Source organism: Scleropages formosus, chromosome 24, assembly GCF_900964775.1.
Source record: "Scleropages formosus chromosome 24, fSclFor1.1, whole genome shotgun sequence".
NCBI classification, from domain to species: domain Eukaryota; kingdom Metazoa; phylum Chordata; class Actinopteri; order Osteoglossiformes; family Osteoglossidae; genus Scleropages; species Scleropages formosus.
Genome location: NC_041829.1, coordinates 17,126,319 through 17,144,943, shown reverse-complemented (window position 1 = coordinate 17,144,943; position 18,625 = coordinate 17,126,319). Strand labels below are relative to the sequence as shown.

Sequence of the window (18,625 nt, the reverse complement as noted above, 5' to 3'; positions counted from 1 at the left end):
CAACGAGTGGTCTTGACCCTCGGGGACTGGAGAAAAAACACGGGTGAACTAGCTTTCACCATGATGAATCGTGGACTCGTAGACCATTGTGTCTTTTTTGCTGGGAGGGTGAAAGTCCACTAACATATACACAGCAGGAATTCAAAAAGGAGAACTCATTCCATTGTCTAAAACTATAATCTTTGAAACCTATGTAAATTTAATTACCGCTGTTGTGAAGTATTTATCTGCAGACGCATATTTTGTAATGGCACTCGTGTATATTTACACACGAAATGCTAAAATGCACAAAAACGCATACAAATGCAAAGAAATGTCTAAGTGGTGCATTTTATGTAAAACACCAAAGTATTAACAACGCTTTGCATTATGAATCGGCTATTTACAAAAATAAAAAGCCAGCAGAGGAGCTCCTTCATACAGAACACACCATTACAATTTAAAGAATAAATATTTGTAATACATTTCAGCTATGAAGAATGTGGACATTTGTCTTGCAGGCAGCCAGCTTATGAATTTTCATAAGTCCACAAATTGATAAAATATTTCAGCAACAGTGAGGAGGTTTCAGCAGCGGGGGGGGGTCTTTGCAAATCAATAGTGAGCTCATTGGGTGAAGGGAAAGAGAGTCCTCTGGACAGAAAGTGGAGAACATGCAAATAATAATAATGACAGAAGAAAATAGGCTGTAGACTGACCACAACAATACAAACGTTCATTGGGATCCACAAGCAATTAGAAAGTCATAAATGTGCTGCATGGTTATTTGGAAAGAGAAAAGAATTAGTCTGCCTTTCAGGGATTCTTGGCCAGACTGCTGCAAGATGCATGGAGCCTCTCTTCTTGACTTCTGCGCAATGTTAGTCATGCACATTTTAAACAGTGGCGAATAATGTTTCCTTTCTTCTGTGAAACATTAGCAGACGGGAAAAAATTGTGTCTTGTATAGAAAAAACTTGTTTCTGCCTGGCTACTGGCCTCTTACAAATCAGAAATGCATTTGACAAGAATGCCCATCGATTGTGAGACGAACAAAAAGAAATGTCCTTCATTCTTTTCTCCTTTCGATCTTTTTTGTTCTCGAATTAACAGCACTTTCACAAGACAATGTTAGTCATGTTACCCAAAATTGGCAAACAGAAACACAAGGCCTGCGGTTACATATAGAAGAGGATTGTGTGGGTATGTTGGAACTTCTTAACAGGCTGAACACTACCAGAATTAGGAAGGGTTTCTGACTGCCATGACACATAAATAAGTCTCCATTCCTCAAGATGCGTGCAAACTAATCTTGTTTAGCATTGAGACCTTTAAAAGCCTTGGCTAAGAAAGCAGAGATATAGGAGCAGCATTTGGCAAAGTGGTTAAGAACTGCTTTGTAATGAGAGGTTTGTCAGTACAAGTCCCAGGAGGGGTTGAGCTGTTGTACCCCAGAGCGGGGTCGTCGTCGTCATCTCCTTTGGCCCCGCCTGGGGAATAGGCCACCGACGAGAGCGCTTCAGGCACCCCGGTCCTGAGCCACTCACTCGAGTTGTCTCCAGGTGTATCCCATCTCCTTCATGTCCACCTTTATGTCGCTGCGGAAGCTCTTTCATGGTTGCCCTCGATTTCTCTTCCCTTGTGGGTTCCAAGTGAGGGCTTTCCACGTGGTGCTAAAATCAGGTTTTCCAAGGGTGTGGCCAATCCATCTCCAGCGTCTTTGGGGTATTTCGTCCTCCACTGGTCGCTGTTTTGTTCGCTGCCGAAGTTCTTCGTTTCTAATAGCTTCGGACCAGCAAAACAAGAGAATCCTAGAGCGGAGTACTTCATGTAAATTGCATGACTAAAACGTCCAGCTGTTCACATGGGTAAAAACTGAAAGTCACTTTGCAATAAACTTTCAGCGAAACTAAGTAGCGATGATGTGCGTTTATTATAGCATTTAGTAAGACAACGAAGTCTTAACTTATAAACTCACAATTTCAAACTGCTTGTTTAATTGTTTTTTTTTTTATTTTAGGGCAAATAAGCTTCAAAACAGTATGGATGTTTACTCTTTGTGGCAGAAACACCGATCAGTGTGTCTTCAGCACTATAGAGGGCCTGATTTAATTAGCGGATGGAAGTTATAATAAGATGCATCTCGGTTTTCAAATGAACTAAGAGGTCTCATTATTTTCAAGTGGATGAGCCTTTGAAGCTCCCTTTACAGCCTGAGCCTGGGCACACTTCTGATGGAGACACTGCTCGCTCCTGCATCGCACACAGCCTTGTCTTCGTGACGTTGCTTTCTGAAAAAATAGCGACTCTGCAATCGATTTAGTAAAAAAACAAAACCAGGAGAAATCGTGGACCGTGTTACAAATTCTAACTAGTGACCTAAGTGGTAAGAAATATCGAAGAAAGCGAACATGAGGGAGGCCTACAGCTGCGGTCTTTGTAGAAGAGTGCCGTTCAGCTTCATGAAGCCTGCACCGTATAGTCTGCGCTGTATCTTTCGGTCGATTTCATGAGAAAAAATTGTTTCTTAGATATATTCTTACAAAATGACTGACATTAGTAACTCGGAGCTAGTTATGCAAATTTAATGGCTGAATGATTTGGCGAACACTAGATTGTTAAGAGGTCCAAAATAAGGAAAAATGGGTATATTTTCAGTCTAAATTTAAACAGTATGAGTCAAGTTATTTTAAGAATTGGGTATTTAAGTAGGTTATTGTTTACCTAAATTGGATTTATCTGGTCATATCAATGGCTAATATAAATGTTGGGGCTTTTGGCTGAAGCTTACTTAACTTTTCTACTAATATGGTTAAAAACGAATTATTTAACTTATTAATTTCATTGTAAATTACACCTTAACTTTAAAAGGCGAGATTTCGAGCTGAGATGAAGAATAGGGTTAACGGTCTGACTGGCCTAGCCCTTTCAAACATTCAACAAGCGCAATGTTTTATGGGAAATTTAGTGCGCTAAGAGTGCAGGCCTCATGCAGCAACAAAACTTGGACACATCTGAGTGGAATATAAACATCGAAAGTAACACTGACATAAATTTAATATACAATGGTTGAAAATATCTGACTAATAAGAAGAAAGCCAAAAAAATGTGTGTTGTATATAATAAATAGACTACAGTTCCCATACTGCATTGCTTTACGCAGAGCGCAGGCGCTCCTGCGGACGTGTAGCTCCGAGGGCTGTGAATGGGGTGAAGAGTCAAGATTTATGTGCTTACGATTTCTCTAAATGCAGAACATTCTATTTCATGATGATATATTTAAAAATCTAAACTTTGCGGTGAGCGGTCGCTTATTTTATCTTTGTTGTTCTTTTGTGGTAGTCCGATTAAAAAAGTGAGCGAAGGTCGTGCGTAAAGAGAAATAATTATTACTCCGCGCTGCTGCGTGTCTGCGAAATCGGGTCTGGATCCAACAACCTATAAATCTGCGCGATGCCGCGGCACAACATGATGAGTTCGCTTATTCAGAAAATCGCCCGACAGGCACACGTTACGTTTAAATCCGCTGGTTCTTCCGTGTTTCTGGAAAACCAGGGTCTGCTGGACAGCCTTCTGACCGAGATCAGGGCAGCCGATCTCAAGATTGCCCCCAGGAAAAGAAAAAGTTCCTCCAAGTGTTTGGACAGCAGCCCCCCGGTCAGCTACATGCACATATGCGAGACGGACACCTTCAGCATGGGAGTATTTCTGTTAAAGAGCGGGGCTTCAATCCCCCTGCACGACCACCCGGGCATGAATGGCATGCTGAAGGTGCTTTATGGCAAAGTGAGCATCAGATGCTTTGACAAGCTGGATGAGCCACCTGATGCTGAGGTGCAGACCCATTTCGAGCCCCCGCTGCTGCCCTGCCAAAGGGATGCTCTGAGAAGGTCGGTCCTGGGCACTGTCAGTGTCTTCACGGAGGAGAGTGGTCCGTGCATCCTGACCCCCCACAAAGATAACCTGCACCAGATCGACGCTCTGGATGGCCCCGCAGCATTCCTGGACATACTTGCCCCCCCTTATGACCCCGATGACGGAAGGGACTGTCACTACTACCAGGTCCTTCAGCCCGCTTCAGAACCCGTGGACAAAAAGCCAGAGGAGATGTGGCTGCTGGAGATCCCACAACCCGCCGATTTCTGGTGCGGGGGAGAGCCCTACCCGGGCCCTGAGGTTTCTCTTTAAATACCAGTTCTGTGGGAAAAGCCCTCCTAACCTCAGAGCAGGAAGAAAACCCTGTGAATCCTGTGCCATCAGTGGTCAAGGAATGTTGATTTTGAGGGACCATTCTCAGGGCACACCACCCTTTTTAACCCCAGCTGTGGGCATCTGTGTGGCAATGGGCTCAAACATTTTTTGGACCTTTATATTTAACTAAAAGAATGGCATGTAAGCCTACAAATGCCAGTGCAGTTTCTTAATGCTGAATGTATAAGCCCCGCGAGCATTTACACTACGTAGCCTTAATTTATTTCATTTTTTTGTGTATGGAGTGCCATACAAGACATACACATGCCTTACAAGTGCCTTTCCGTCCTGTTTAAAATACTGTCTGCATTATGACGTATTTAGCTACTTTATTTTAAAACGCTATTCTCGGTTTGTTACAAATAGTATCAGTATGAATGTACTAAGAGCAATAAAGTATCAGCAATTTTCTGAAGTGGTGTCTCATAACTTACATTTATGAATTCCATTATGTGCATTGCATGTTTTTCCTGAATGCAATGTATTGTCTGATGAATGCCACGATGGTGATTAAAGAGGAGTATTTCGTTAATGAAGAATAAATCACCAATTGGCAGTTTGTAGGCCTACTGTTTTTTTCTCAAGAAAATTGCCTCTCAACTGGATCATTGTGATTGTTTGGTGATCCCACGCTTTTTTCGGACAAACTTCACTTGTGTTTGGAATATTGTTTTTTTTAATTCCTTTAGATGTAAAAACAATATTCTAAATAAAACATCTAAATTTAGATTGATTTTAAATATCATATGTGTGAAAGTATGCACTTTTACGTAACTGAAATGGGTTGGATTTCCCAGTTGAGAAAATTAAGCGGCTGGCAACATCAAAAAAAAAATTGCATAATAAAAAGTAAGTGGACTAAGTTTCTAAGTGTACTGTTCCAAAGTGTGTGGATCACGTCTCAGTAGCAGGGTGTTCCTGAGATGGAAAATGGCAGGTCGTCCTTTCTGTAACCCTGTCCAAGTGAGATCTGGCTGCTGAAAGGTGACTTCAGCCCTGTAACTTTGCTAGTAGAAGACTGGAAAAAATGGAACAAAGTTTAAAAAACACCACCATTTTCATTCTTGACTGGCATTGGTCATGGTTTCATTTATTATATTTACAGTTTGTCCAGAATGAGAGACTCTTTCAGGACACCAGGTCTGAGCAATTGCATTCAGTAAAAAAAAAGTACATTTTAAGTCCTGGGGCAAGAATTCAGTGTGGCTATTTTTACATAATGAGATAGCGGCTACTTATAAAACTAATTTCGGTGGCCAGACTTCTCAGTAGGTCTGTGTGAAGCAGAACAAAAATTCACTTGTTGGTTAGCCTGCATTAAAAACATATTTCAGCTGATCGCATCAGGTCCCACCGTCCCTCAGCTTGCTTCGGTTTCTCGCTGGAAATGGACTTTATCTTATTCCATCTTTGTCATTTGCTTTTAACTGCACTGCAATTACAGTACAGTGTAATTGGGCCTAATTGCAGGCCTGGAATTGAAAAAGATGCTTTGTCACTGAGATGATGTGTGGTGTGGAGTCCTTCTCTGAGCCTCTGCAATACCTCCATCGCTCTCTGTTGGGTCATGAGGCAGATTCTCATATTGATATGTCTTTCATTTCATTCACATATAACAAAGTGAATGTTTCACCAGCTTTACACAGAAAAACACATTCAGGGGTCTGTTCTGTCCGCTTTGGCCTCGGATTCGAAACACATTTAGACACTAGTGTGCCACGATCAGTCTGCTCCTGTTTTGTAATTCTAGTTTTACATTTGAAAAGCAATATTTTCAGGTCTCATATCTTGACAAATGTTGCACGTGGTTACGTTTTTAAAATAAAGGTGTGATGCTTTAAAAGTAGTAACATATGAGCTAAAATGCCACTCTTGTTTTACTGTTAATACAAAAATCAACGTGTATAAATAAAAATGAATAGTCTTTTGTGTTATTTTCTAATAAATCAACCATATGGAAAGACCGAAACAAGAAATTGGGGTTTTTAATTTACCCGCCGCACCGCTGGAGCCTCTTAAAATAACGCTAATAATAATAATGTCTTCTTGAAAAACTTCTTTTAGTTCAAGATAAAAATTACCCTCAAATGCAGAAATATTCAAATGCACGTAATATTTCAAATACAATTGTTTATTTCATATAGCAGTTCTCAATAATGTCTGTTTGTCACACAACTTGAGAAATCGTGATTTTTTTTTTCTTTTTCATTTTGGACAGGTAATTTACTTTACGTTAAATTCTATAATACTGGGGATTTTCTTTCGGTGAAAATGTGTCCGAAGCCGAAATTGCCGCAGTTAAAACCCACTGTGGAAAACTTTTACCGCAGATCTAAGACTAAACACGAAACGTTCCGTCTTCCAAATTCTTATCATTTTTTTCGAACATTTTAACTATTTTAAAAAACTTAACACACCCCTCAGTCAGCATTTTACTTAATATCTGATTTTCCTAATTACACCTGCCAATGGATTACATCTTCCGATCCAGTATCACAGTTTTTTTCTTCATATTTCATAATCACGCTTTTTTGTTAACAAGATCTGTATCGATATATTCTTTTTGGCCCGCAGACCCGAACCCTTTTCCAATTTCCAGTCATTACAGTGCAAAAAAAAAAAAAAAAAAAAAACCGAAAATGTTCCCACGCGGGTGCAGCGCTCGCACTTCTATATTTACTGTATGATCCGTCCATATGATGCGGAAAGCATCATTTAAAACACCTGCGCATGAAATATTTTCAGGCGTTGAATCTCACCTCAGTCACATCATCCTACCATCACCACTGTACAGATTGAAACGGAGTCAAAACTTCCAGCTCAGAAAGAACACGTATTGTAAACAGCAGAGTGAGTGGGTGACCCAACTTGTGAAAGAGTGAGTCACAAGTGCCTGCTGTGATGCGCCCGTGGGTATTCCCCCAAAAACTGCATCATTTCAGCGTGCAGCGTGCATGCATTTCACTTACCGACCCCACGAACACAATAAAAAACCAACAACAACCGTCAGAACCACAAGAGCCAAGGACTCACAAAGTGCACTTGCTGATGCTCAATTTCATTTATTACACTGAGGCGTCACAAACAGTATATTATAGTTATGCTGCCATGCCCGTCCACCGTTAGTACGTTTTTTTCTCTTTTTTTTTTTTTTTTTTTCTCTAAATACATTGTTTCCAGTATTTTAAACATTCACTGCGGACAACCATCACGTGCCAAATGAGCAATAAACTATTTACATTCTTATTTTTATTAGACTACAAACGCCAACACTTTGTGGAAGGAGACGAAAGGACGCTTACAAAAATATATCATTCTAAAAAAATCGATATTAATTCATTGAACATTATTTATTATACATTGCAACTGGCAAACGTCATTGGAAATACATATAAAACAGGCGACAACTGGCCAAAAAAGCCACGGGGGGGGGGACGGGGACGGACGGACTTCGACAAGCGTGTTAACACCGACATGTTTTACTTTTTAAATAACTTTGACAAACATTTTCTTTATGAATTATTGCAAGTCTACGGCGGTTACCCTTTTTCCAACAACAGTCCTTTGAAATGAGTGCAGATGTCGGATTCTCATCACAGTGCAAACTGTTTCAACATTATTATATACCAGTGTGGAAATATCATAAAATACCATCATGTTCTGCATCTTCGCTTCATCCTCAAAGAGCTGGAGTGAAATCCATGCCTTTTGGGTAAATTAAAATGACCACTGAGTCCATACAGACCTGGTAAAGGTTGGGGGGAGGGGGGGCACATGGGCATCTGGAAGTAAGACGTGCATGTGTCAACCAGAGGTCCCTATGATACAAGGTGATGCGGACTTGGCATAAGTGACAGAGCCTGATCGAGTCCTCGTGTAGCGTCGGCCCTCCGCAGTCGTCACTCAAGAGGACACACACACACGCGAACGCACACACACGCGCGCGCGCGCGCCCGTCTCGAACCTACACCCCCCTGGACGGACACTGCCCTAGCTGGGCCGAGCCCGAGGAGCACACCCCACTGGGCGTGTTTATGCCGCCGGCGGACCTCTCGGAGTTCGTGCTGGCAGAAGAAGGGGTGCTCGAGGACTTCCTCTCCTTCTGCCTCAGGTGGATTTTGGTGTGCCGCTTTCGCTCGTCGCTCCTCGCGAACTTTCTGCCGCAAAAGTCGCACGCGAACGGCTTCTCGCCCGTGTGCGTGCGGATGTGCGTGGTCAGGTGGTCGCTGCGGCTGAAGTTGCGCATGCAGATGCGGCACTGGAACGGCTTGTGGCCCGTGTGAATGCGGATGTGGCGCGTGAGCTCGTCGGAGCGCGAGAAGCGCCGGTCGCAGCCCTCCGCCGGGCACGGGTACGGCCGCTCGTGCACGGGCGTCTTGCTCGGCCTGTTCGGGTACTTCCTCGGCCGGAGAATGGGCCTCAGGGGTAAATTCTGGGGGCTGTACGCCGTGGGCAGCCGGGGTCCTTCTGACGCTGGTCCACCTAAGGTAAAGTTCCTGATAGTGTTGAGGGGAGTCAGGGGCGGAGGTACCCTGAAGGACTCCAGGGGGCAGGAGAAGGGCTTTCGGTCGGGTATGGTGGGCATGTCTCGTTGGCAAGGAGACTGGAAGAAGCCTGCGTAGTCGGGGATGATGGGGAACAGACCGCTCTCCGTTGAAGCTTTTGGCGATGAGTAGGATGGCGGAGGGTACGAGATGGGACAGGTGGACGTGGACAAGAAGGCGGACGAGTCTTGGTAGACCTCCCCGCAGCCCGAGTAAGGCGGGGGAGGGGAGTAGATGGGGTCCATGTCGGAGGGGTTCTGCGCCATGGTGCAGCTCACGGTGCTGGAGAAGTGGTTTGGAGACACTGAAGAAGCTGGCGAGGAGGACGCCGAAGAGGGCTGGGTCATGCCGAGGATGCCGGCGCTCACAATGTTGATGACGCCCTCGGGGTTCCAGTTACCTGGATACTGGGAGTCGATGGAGAACTTTCCCATGTAGGTGAAGGTCTGGTTGCGGGGAGCGGCGGGCTGCGAGAAGCTGCTGGGGTAAGAGAGGTCGAGAGACCGCTTCTCTATGCTCATGTCCCCATTGATGAGGCCATCTGCGAAGGCGAACACAACGAGAAGCGCGTTTATATCGACGGGCTCGCCGTGCCGTGTGCTGCGTCCCCGTGCGCGCGCGACACACATCTCCACTCGCAACTGACTGGCGCGCGAGTTTTAATTGGCGCGCCTCGTGAATCAGACGGGGATGCACCTGACCCCCGCTGTCTGGGTCGTTAATTGGTGCATTAAGTTCATCGTCATACAGGAGTTCACATTGCTAGACACGACAAGACATCAGTCTGCAGTAATACACTTTTGCAATGTAAATACACAGTAGCAATGGCATAGCCTACACACAATACAGAGTGGCAATGCAAAACAGTGACACGGAGCAATGAATTCGAACGCACATGCCGTCGTCAACATAATTAATGCTTACCTCCCGAAGTTCCGCTAATGTGGTCGTAATGCGCTCCTAAGTCGGCATTTGGGAAAATGGTGAGCGAAGATGGCAATGTCGTGGAGATCTCATCCACCGAATAGATGCTCTCAGAATGAGGGTGTAAAATACCGAGAGTTTTCTCTAGCGTTTTGGCTGTCATCATTTAAGCTAAAAAGAGTCTTTAGTGTGCGCGCACTTACAGATGAGCTGACTCTCTGTGATTGCACAAACTTACTCTTCTCTTAATAATTCCCTTCCTCAAAGAGTAACGCTAGCCCGCAGTAGCTGTCATCGAATCTGCAAGCAGCTCTCGCGCGCGTGTAGTGTATAAACACACCTTTCGGAGATCTATACGGCTGGTCTGTTTAGTCAATGACAGACCTCGGTGGCTCTCGCTGGCGGCACTATGTATTTATGAGGAGTCTTTGAATTCGCCGTTACGTCACTGACCATAAAAGGACTGTGTGGCGAAAAAGCACGCAGCGATTGGCTCCGTGTTTCGTTGCGTCACCGAGGAACACTTCTCAATGGAGAATCCTCAAGTGACAGCTGCCAGTAACACAGGTTGTAGTTATCAGTTTAAAACTACTCTAAAGTTCCGTACCGGTATCGGAAAAATTTTATACGCTTCGGACGAAAGACAAATGTCATTTATTAGTTTGCTGCCTTCTCAGGCATCGCGCGCGTTTATACAGGTTTACTACCTACAGCGTGTCGTTCGCCACGAGGAATTCCGGTGAATCTCTCACTCCATAAAAGGGCTTTTCCGGTGAGCAAAACCACGCCCATTCGACCAAATATGGCGCGCGTTCCGGAATATGAGCGTCGGAAACTATCGAGTCCTACCGACCATAGAAACGGCGCTGAAGTGCCATCAGAAAACCACAATCAAATTAAAAGGCACAATCACGGAATTTTCACCTTTTCTGTATTAGTGGCGGAAAGTGTGAAGGCTGATTTGAATATGTTTGTGGAAAGTAGGCTACGTGTGCTATTTATACAGTAGGAAGTGGAAATTATGTACTGCTCTCCGCAATGTGTTTTCTGAAGGTTTGGTTTGTCAAAACCAAGACGGGCATCACCGTTCACCTCTTACACAGACCACCTACACAGGCTACCCTTTAACCCCTGAAAAACCCACAGGTTCTGAACGAAGCGATGTACTTTATTTTGAAAAATAAAGTTGAAGTACAATAGGTTTTAAGATTATTAATGTAATTAGTGTTGTGCGTTTGTTTTATCATTTTATCATTAGTATTGCCAACGTACACATTATTATTATTATTATTATTATTATTATTATTATTATTATTATTATTATTATTATTATTTCCCGTGGACGCCATCCAGTGGTGGATAGCGGAACTGCCAGCGCAAAGTGTGGATTCACTGGGATACTTTTATAGGAAGTTTACGCGGATTTTCCTGAAGTTACTGTACCTCGGTGTGTACATACAGTATTGGAATATCATCAGTACTTTTTCTGTGAATCATTGCATCTTTCTTTCGACAGATAATCCTGAAACAAAGTGAGTATTTGCCGTTTTAATGTACACCTCTCTTTAAAGAGAACAATAATATTTTTCAAATTATAATTTTTTTCAAAAATTCTACCATCGCGCAGCTAAATTTAGTCAAACGTTTCCATTGCGAGAGGTGATAGAAACGGTGCCTAAAATAATGCTGTGCTGAGGGCTTGGGCAGTTATAAGTAAAATTCCCCCGTGGGATGAGAAACTTGAGTGTTAATAAAAGAGTTCGGGGGATGGGGGAGCCTGGAGGTGGGGGGGGGGATGATCATTTCCACACCACACTGAATAAATGGCCTAGAAGTATGACTAAATACTGATGCTGTACATCTATTTTCAAAAACAAATCTTCCTCTCATTTGTTGATTTATACGTAGGCCTGTAAAATCAACAAGATGAAACCAGAAAATAAGAAGCTTCGTCAAAGTGAAATCTGCGCAGTTAATGTAATAAAAAACGGTCCGCTGGAAAGTGACACTTGACCGCAATATATCAGAAGCAAATGCAGATGGCAGAAAACACCATTTAAAGTCAAAACAATAAATAATATTGCTGATGAAATAATATTGTTCTCGGAGCACCACATTTCACAGACTCAGCAAAGGGCTTTTTTTCTTATGAGGTAACTTTCAGTCTGTAAATGAATAATTTACTGCAGAAAGTGTGCAAAGGTTGACGAAGTACTTGTTTGTTATTAGTCACGAATAATAATAATAATAATAATAATAATAATTATTATTATTATTATTATTATTATTATTATTATTATTGCAGTGCCCAAAATTGAACACAGATTTGGTGAACTGTTCACAAACACCAACGCTTTTCCTTTCTTCTCCTGCGCATTCCGTCTCCTCGCGCGCACCGCTACTTCCTCGATTCTGCGAAAAGGAGCGCGAGACGCGCACTTGCGCGCTCCCCGGACAGCACGGAGAGAAACAGGGGACGGAAACAAGGTAACGCACAGAGGAGAGGAGCGAGGAAGCGCACAGAAGCATGTCCGTGCGCTCAGAAATTGACCAGGGCGCTGGAAAAGGCGCTGAGAGCGCGCAGGCGGCGCGCGGCACACACCGCTGCCATAAATCAGCCAGCAGTCATTGACCGCCGTCGGCGCGCGCGCCCCATTCATCCAGCGCGAGGCGAGGTGATGCACGTGTGTCCCGGGACCTGTCCGCTTGAAGTATATCTTTTGCCTTTTGGGACATGAGCGTGAATAAAATTAATTGCACCAGAACAGAGTTTATATATATATATATATATATAATCCATTATTTATAAATATATATCTGTGCTGTCCATCTCAGCACATACTCGAGCACATTTCACACACTAGTATACATGACATGCGTGTGTTTGGACTGTGGGAGGAACCCGGAGCACCCAGAGCAAACCCAAAAATGCATGTGCGGAACATGTGAACGCTCGCCAGCTGTGTCGATTTCGAACCTACATCCGACAGCCCTGGCACTGTGAGGGGCCAACGCAACGGCGGCCCACCAGTTAGCAAGGTGTCTCACAGCGCTTGGGCTGTGGCTTCTGACACGGGTGCGAATCCGGTTCCGTCTGCGCGGACTGTGCGTGTGTCGCCCGTGTTTGCGGGAGCGTCAGTATGTGTGACAGTGCGGCGTGTGGCTAGCCTCACATGGACTGGCCTGTGCTTCCAGGATAGGGTCCAGGCCACCATGAGCCAGGGACAAGCGGCTATATAGACAATGAATGAATACTCACGGGACAAACGTTTTCTTACAGAGCAAAGAGCTTAAGCAGGTTAGCTGGATTTGTGGCTAATAATAAACTATTAATGTCATACATAATAAGCCAGGCACAGAAGGCATTCTTTTTAGACGCACACACACAATGCAGAGCAATTTTTTTTACATTATTACTGCCTCGTTTCTTCGCTGACACATTTTTGACAATTTAAACCATTTAATCCATTTATACAGCAAGATATTCTTACTGTATTAATTCAGAGTAAATACTTTGATCAAGGATACAACAGCAGAAGCAAGAAGTGAGATGTGAACCAACAGCGTTCGGGTTATTTGTACCTCACCACTACCACTGCCTGTTGCTGTCTCATGTATTATGAACAATTTCATCTATACTAACTTCAGTTTGGTATTGCTGTGTGTAATGGTTTCATTTCAAGACATATGTCAGTGTTGTGCAATTTATTAGTAAATAAGGAAGTCATTTTTTATATACAGCAGACTACACAGGTACCCTGGAGCAGTCATTAAAATATTGCTAAACAAAGCAGACCTATAGACATAAAAGAAGCAACTGAAAAATTTGGCATAGGTCAATTTTAGGCCATGTATATACTGAGGTGGATCTGTGTGCAGCTGCTGAATCTGATAAGGACTAATTTTTTACAATAAAATGATCTCATAGGGCTGTAGGTGGCATAGTGGTTAGTGCGTCCACCTTGAAGTTGAGAGACCCTGGTTTGAAACGCACCTCCTGTGGCTTTATTCTTGATCAAAGTATCTACCATGACCTGCTCCTGTAAAAATGGCCCAACTGTCCGAATGGCTGAGGCATTGTTAGTAGCTTAGTGCACAAGCCTAACATTGTGAGCTGCTTTTGAGAAAAGCATCAGCTGAATGGTAAGAAAAATTTTTGAAGTTTCACCAAAGGTGTAAACGCTTCCAAGAAGGTCCTGGTTCAGAACCGCCTGGTCCACAGAGCTTCCTGATGTTCCGATTTCCACAAACCGATCGCAGCTCGTCACATTTTCCGCCGTAATTTACGCTTCATCTGAGTAATAATGCGGTAACTATTTAAGGTGTCGTGATGTGCGTGAAACACCATGAGATACGTGGCCCACCTTTTGATTTAGATTGAAGCACAGGAAGGACTATTTGTGGGGTGTAAACACGTAACCTGGAGAAAGTGCCCCCTTCCCACAAATAGGAGGTATTTGCTTGCGACAGTGGAGGTGGTGGACCTATCTCACACCATTCATAGTCATCCTCAGCACAGCTGAATCATAAGGGCCACTTTAGCACAGGTTCTGGGTTGCTGCCTTTCACTGCGACCAAGTTGGCTGTTTCAGGTCTTCTCAGGATCCTTTCTTTGGGTGGATTAGTTTGTTGTGGACTTCATCCTCTTAGTACCTTTATCAGAGAGGCTTCCTTCCATAATGTTACATAATAAATCCATCCTAAATTTTAGCACTAAGTAGGAAGGCTTTTTTTTCCCCATAAAATAAAGGAGGTACATATAACATGATTCATCATGACAAATGCTTGACTGATTACATCAGTATTGACAGAATAGCCTAATACGGGCAGCCCGGTGTCACAGCGAGTAGCACTGCTGTCTCACAGCACCGGGGTGGTGTGAGAGGATGTGGGTTTGATCCCCACTCAGTCTGTGTGGAGTTTGCATGTTCTCCCTGTATCCGTGTGGGTTTTCTCCGGGTGCTCTGGTTTCCTCCCACAGTCCAAACACATGCTGTTCAGGTTCACCCATACTGTGTGAGTGACAGAGAGGGTGTGTTCTACTGATGTATGGATGAGTGACCCATTGTAAGTAGTGTATCCAGCAGTGTAAGTCACCGCAGTGAATAAGGTGTGTGGGCTGATAACACTACACAGAGTTCATTGGAAGTTGCCTTGGAGAAAAGCATCTGCTAAATAAACAAATGTACTGCTCGAAACCATTCTGAAAACTTAATTGTGTAACATATTTCATACTCAGTATGAATGTAACTAAGCCCAACTACCTGAAATACATTTATTTATTTACATAATGTAATATCCTGTCTCAAGAAAATCCAGATATTGTATGTTGGAAGAATTCTCTAATACGTTTTATTTGGCAGTTTTTGTTTGCACCATATGTTTCTTCATAACAGTCGGTGACATCTCATCTGCTCATGTCATCATTTCCTATGGGATTATATACAGTGAGATGGGGAATCCCCTGAGAAAATGCAGTCGAGTGGATAATAAATTCAGAAATGTAGACATAATTATGCAGATGTGCATTAAGTTTTTAGCTGAATATTTTCGTGTTGAAGCAGGAGGGAGCAATTGGCAAAGCTTAAGACGAGAAATGGATGGAGCCATGTGGTTCTGCAGACAGATATAGGCAGATGTCATAACCGAACATGTTATGGATGTGTAAGAGCTGAACGTGTTTACTCTCTTTACCGCGATTAAGAAAGCAATAGGACTGAAGCTTTATGTACAACAGGAAGCCGGCTCTCGTAACTGGGTGCTTATGCTGCTTTAACTCTTTTTTAAAACATTGTGGTATAATGAGCTATTTGGCCTAGGTTTACATGCCCAGTGGTTTAATGTCATTGTCTCTCTGTGTGTGTGTGAGCGCGCGCACGAGCATATGAGTGAGTTTAGAATGCACGCCTACATTTGCTGTGCGAAGGTCTCTGTGAGCCTCTATTTTCCAAACTACAGCTATTAATACACAACATGGGCCTTTTGGTCCAGGCTGACAACAGACACTTGTTCATGTCATCGCTTTCACAATCACTTTGGTTCTTTCGCAGTATGAATGCTAGCCCCTGTACTGGGTAACTGGAAATTTCTCTTTCAGTGGCGCATTGCGCTAATGTTAACGGCGTGGCGAACTGGAAAGCACAAATATTAAAATCAGAAAGGTCTGCGTGAAAAAAGAAAAAAAAGAAAAAAACCATTCCAGGACGCCGGACGCGATTGAAATGAAGATAATATATCTATCGAAGTAAATGATGCTCTTCCTTTTATGAACGATCGAGCTGAAAGAGATGGGATTTGTGGCGCAGCGCTTCTTTAGGACGCCGAGGAGGGGGGATTAATATGAGCGCCCTGCCGATACATTTAATTATTAGTATTATTTTTGGGCAAGTGTACATATAATTACAGCTTTTGTAAAGAGGGACACCTGCAAATAACGGAGAACAAGGCAGCCAAGAGGAGGCGTGACTTTTTAGTTTTAACAAAGCTCGTTTCCTCTTTAGCACGTACGTTCGGTTAGCGGCTAAGCTGGCGCCGGGCCGTTTTCCAGGGGACGATGGAGGGGTTCTCTCTGCCGCAGAGCCGGTGGGAGGCTGCAAGCGCTAGTGTGAGCGGCAAGACCTTATATGACAGCGTTCGCTGGAAACTACACGGTTCTCCCCCACATCTCCCACCCTCTCTCCTCAAAAACGCCGAAGCATCTGGTGACCCAGACAGCACTTCCTGTGTCGTGCGACCACATCTATTTTCATCGCCACCTCTACTAACAGGGCTAACTTTCTCGTAGGTATCGTTGTCATCTTCACAGGCAGCGCTCGTGACCTTTTCGTCCGTGCATGCGTCTCACCGCAGCGTACCTTAAGGGACTTCACAGTCAGTGATGCTGTACATTCTGCACGATCGAGGCAGCGGTACAGAACATTCCAGAATCTATTATGGTTAATTTAGGCCCCGTTCAAACACGGTCTCTTCGATCGCTATGCCTGTAGAGTCCTGAGTGGAAAAACTCCGCTGCGGGTTGGAAAGCGACAGAAATTCGGTCATACCTCTGCTAACCACAGAAAGCCGTAACCAAAAAAGTTTAAACCGAATTGGAAACCAGTGATCTTAAGTGCCACGGGTCCAACTACAAAACCAAGCAGTGAGCCCTTCATTAGGGAATTGATCGTTACGTTACATTTATCAAATAACTGTGCCGCCACTTTGACAATTGGCCTGTATCTTGGGTCACTGTTTAACACTGTTTTCATTCATCACAGTGTCTCTCTTTCATAAATACACTCGTCTAGGTTATACACCTTTGTAGGCCTTTCCCAAGGGGGACAACAGCAGGACGTGTTCTCCGACTAAGTAAGACCAACCGTCATCAGCTTATAGGTCTGTGTTTGTTTGGAGAAATTGTTTTATAGAAGATCATGCATGGCAACATGCAATAATAACAACTGCACCGATTGGAGACGGGTCTTAGGAATTAGCCAGCTGACCAATTGGCCGTTATGGATTGAGAGGACGCCACCGTTCCGTCTCGCTGAGCCGTTTGTGGAAAGAACCTCCATGCCTGTCAATAACCCGAGCATTTTTTCGCCTGCAGTGGCGCAAGTGTGAATAAGCACAGCCAGTGTTTATGTGACAAGCCGGTGACAGAGCGATGTTAGCCATGTTGATTAGAGGGACGTGTCCCGGACCGGTAATGGGGAAAACCCTTTAAACGTCGTCTCGGAGCCTGAACGCCCATAATGAGGCCAAGGTAATGAACCCTGCCCAGTTACAAGCTGTATTAATTGTGCTCCTGTCTCACAAGACGCCCGCCACAGATAATTTGCCCATTCCGAAAGGCCATCTGATTATCTCAAAATTCCTTTTTTTAAAATCTAAATTGTCCTGCTCTATGAGGTATAGCAAACGTATTTCCCATTTGCCACCTCAGTAAATCAAAGTACATTTATTTTTGGCATTTTGCAGAAAAATCCGCATATGCATATGACAAATTTTTAGTTTTTATTAAATAAAATAAAAAAATCGTGCATACGGGCATATTCTTCCGATATAGAGCATGCGCAAGTAATTAAATATTGAGGCATCTTACTAAGATTTATGCTGAAGTACAAACAAATCTGTTGAGTATTTTTACATTTATATGTTTGGAAACGGCATTTACATCATGGATTTGTGTATTTGGTTAATGAGTAAGGTTAGTTAGGACAGTTACAGTTTCCATCTGGGTTCACCCGAAGACTGCGAAGACACCTTCGGAGACTATAGGTCATTTATGAGGCTGGGATTCACACCTCAGAAGCGCTTCGAAGGAGCCTTTACGTAAAGGCTGAATTATTTGTAAGTATCTTCTAATTGAGCAAGTTTGCACAGTTTCAGCTCCGGGGGTGCGAAAGCGCTGAGGTAAGTCCGTAACACTGCCGCTTATGTTGCACGGAACACCATGAAGGAATTGCATCGTCGAATGCTTCACATTTCACATTTCCAGAAATGTGTGCGTCCTCCCCTGCAAATGAAATAAGGAAGCCATTGGAAATCCTCTTGTCTTTTGTTGTACGCCCACGGGCCCAAAAATGTTTGCACGCTGCGCAAAAGCGGATCCCTTGGCAGATGGGCTCGCTTCGGCGAACGTCCATTGGCCGCGGCATGCCGGCTGTCCCCGCCGAGACCCGCCAGCCCCCCTTGCGTGCGCGCCCACGCGCGGGCAGCCGCTGAATCCAGGCACTTTTTGTCCGCGTGCGCTCGGTGTCACCCGGGGCCAAACAGTTCCTGCACATGACGATTAATCAAGCGACCTTTTCCCATATCGCTGCCCATTGTTTGCTTTTTGCACGGGGCTCCGGTTGCAGCTCGAGGAGCCCGATCTTCTGAGCAGACACTTAAAAACTATGTAACTGGACATTGCGCCCACCCTTCCCATCAAGATTCCGGTGGAA

The 18,625-nt window shown here is 44.0% G+C and overlaps 2 protein-coding genes across 2 annotated transcripts; one reads left to right on the top strand and one right to left on the bottom strand.

Annotated features, from left to right (window-relative positions):
- The first annotated feature begins 3,165 nt into the window (after positions 1–3,165).
- adoa (2-aminoethanethiol (cysteamine) dioxygenase a) lies at positions 3,166–4,576 on the top strand. The gene has a single exon (XM_018761022.2). It carries the CDS (start codon positions 3,433–3,435, stop codon positions 4,165–4,167), a length of 735 nt encoding a protein of 244 aa, XP_018616538.1. The 5' UTR covers positions 3,166–3,432; the 3' UTR covers positions 4,168–4,576.
- Positions 4,577–7,283: 2,707 nt separating this feature from the next.
- egr2b (early growth response 2b) lies at positions 7,284–10,072 on the bottom strand. Its single transcript, XM_018761012.2, has 2 exons — positions 9,699–10,072; positions 7,284–9,315 (listed from the first exon to the last, which is right to left on the bottom strand). Exons 1-2 carry the CDS (start codon positions 9,862–9,864, stop codon positions 8,195–8,197), a joined length of 1,287 nt encoding a protein of 428 aa, XP_018616528.2. The 5' UTR covers positions 9,865–10,072; the 3' UTR covers positions 7,284–8,194.
- Between the last annotated feature and the right edge of the window lie 8,553 nt (positions 10,073–18,625).

What these genes read in the sequence shown, in the direction of transcription:
- egr2b (XM_018761012.2), bottom strand. Translation starts at nt 9,864, where the DNA reads ATGATGACAGCCAAAACGCTAGAGAAAACTCTCGGTATTTTACACCCT. An exon ending in CATTAGCGGAACTTCGGGAG is followed by an intron (nt 9,316 to 9,698) that starts GTAAGCATTAAT and finishes TCGCCTTCGCAG; the next exon opens with ATGGCCTCATCAATGGGGAC.
- adoa (XM_018761022.2), top strand. Translation starts at nt 3,433, where the DNA reads ATGCCGCGGCACAACATGATGAGTTCGCTTATTCAGAAAATCGCCCGA.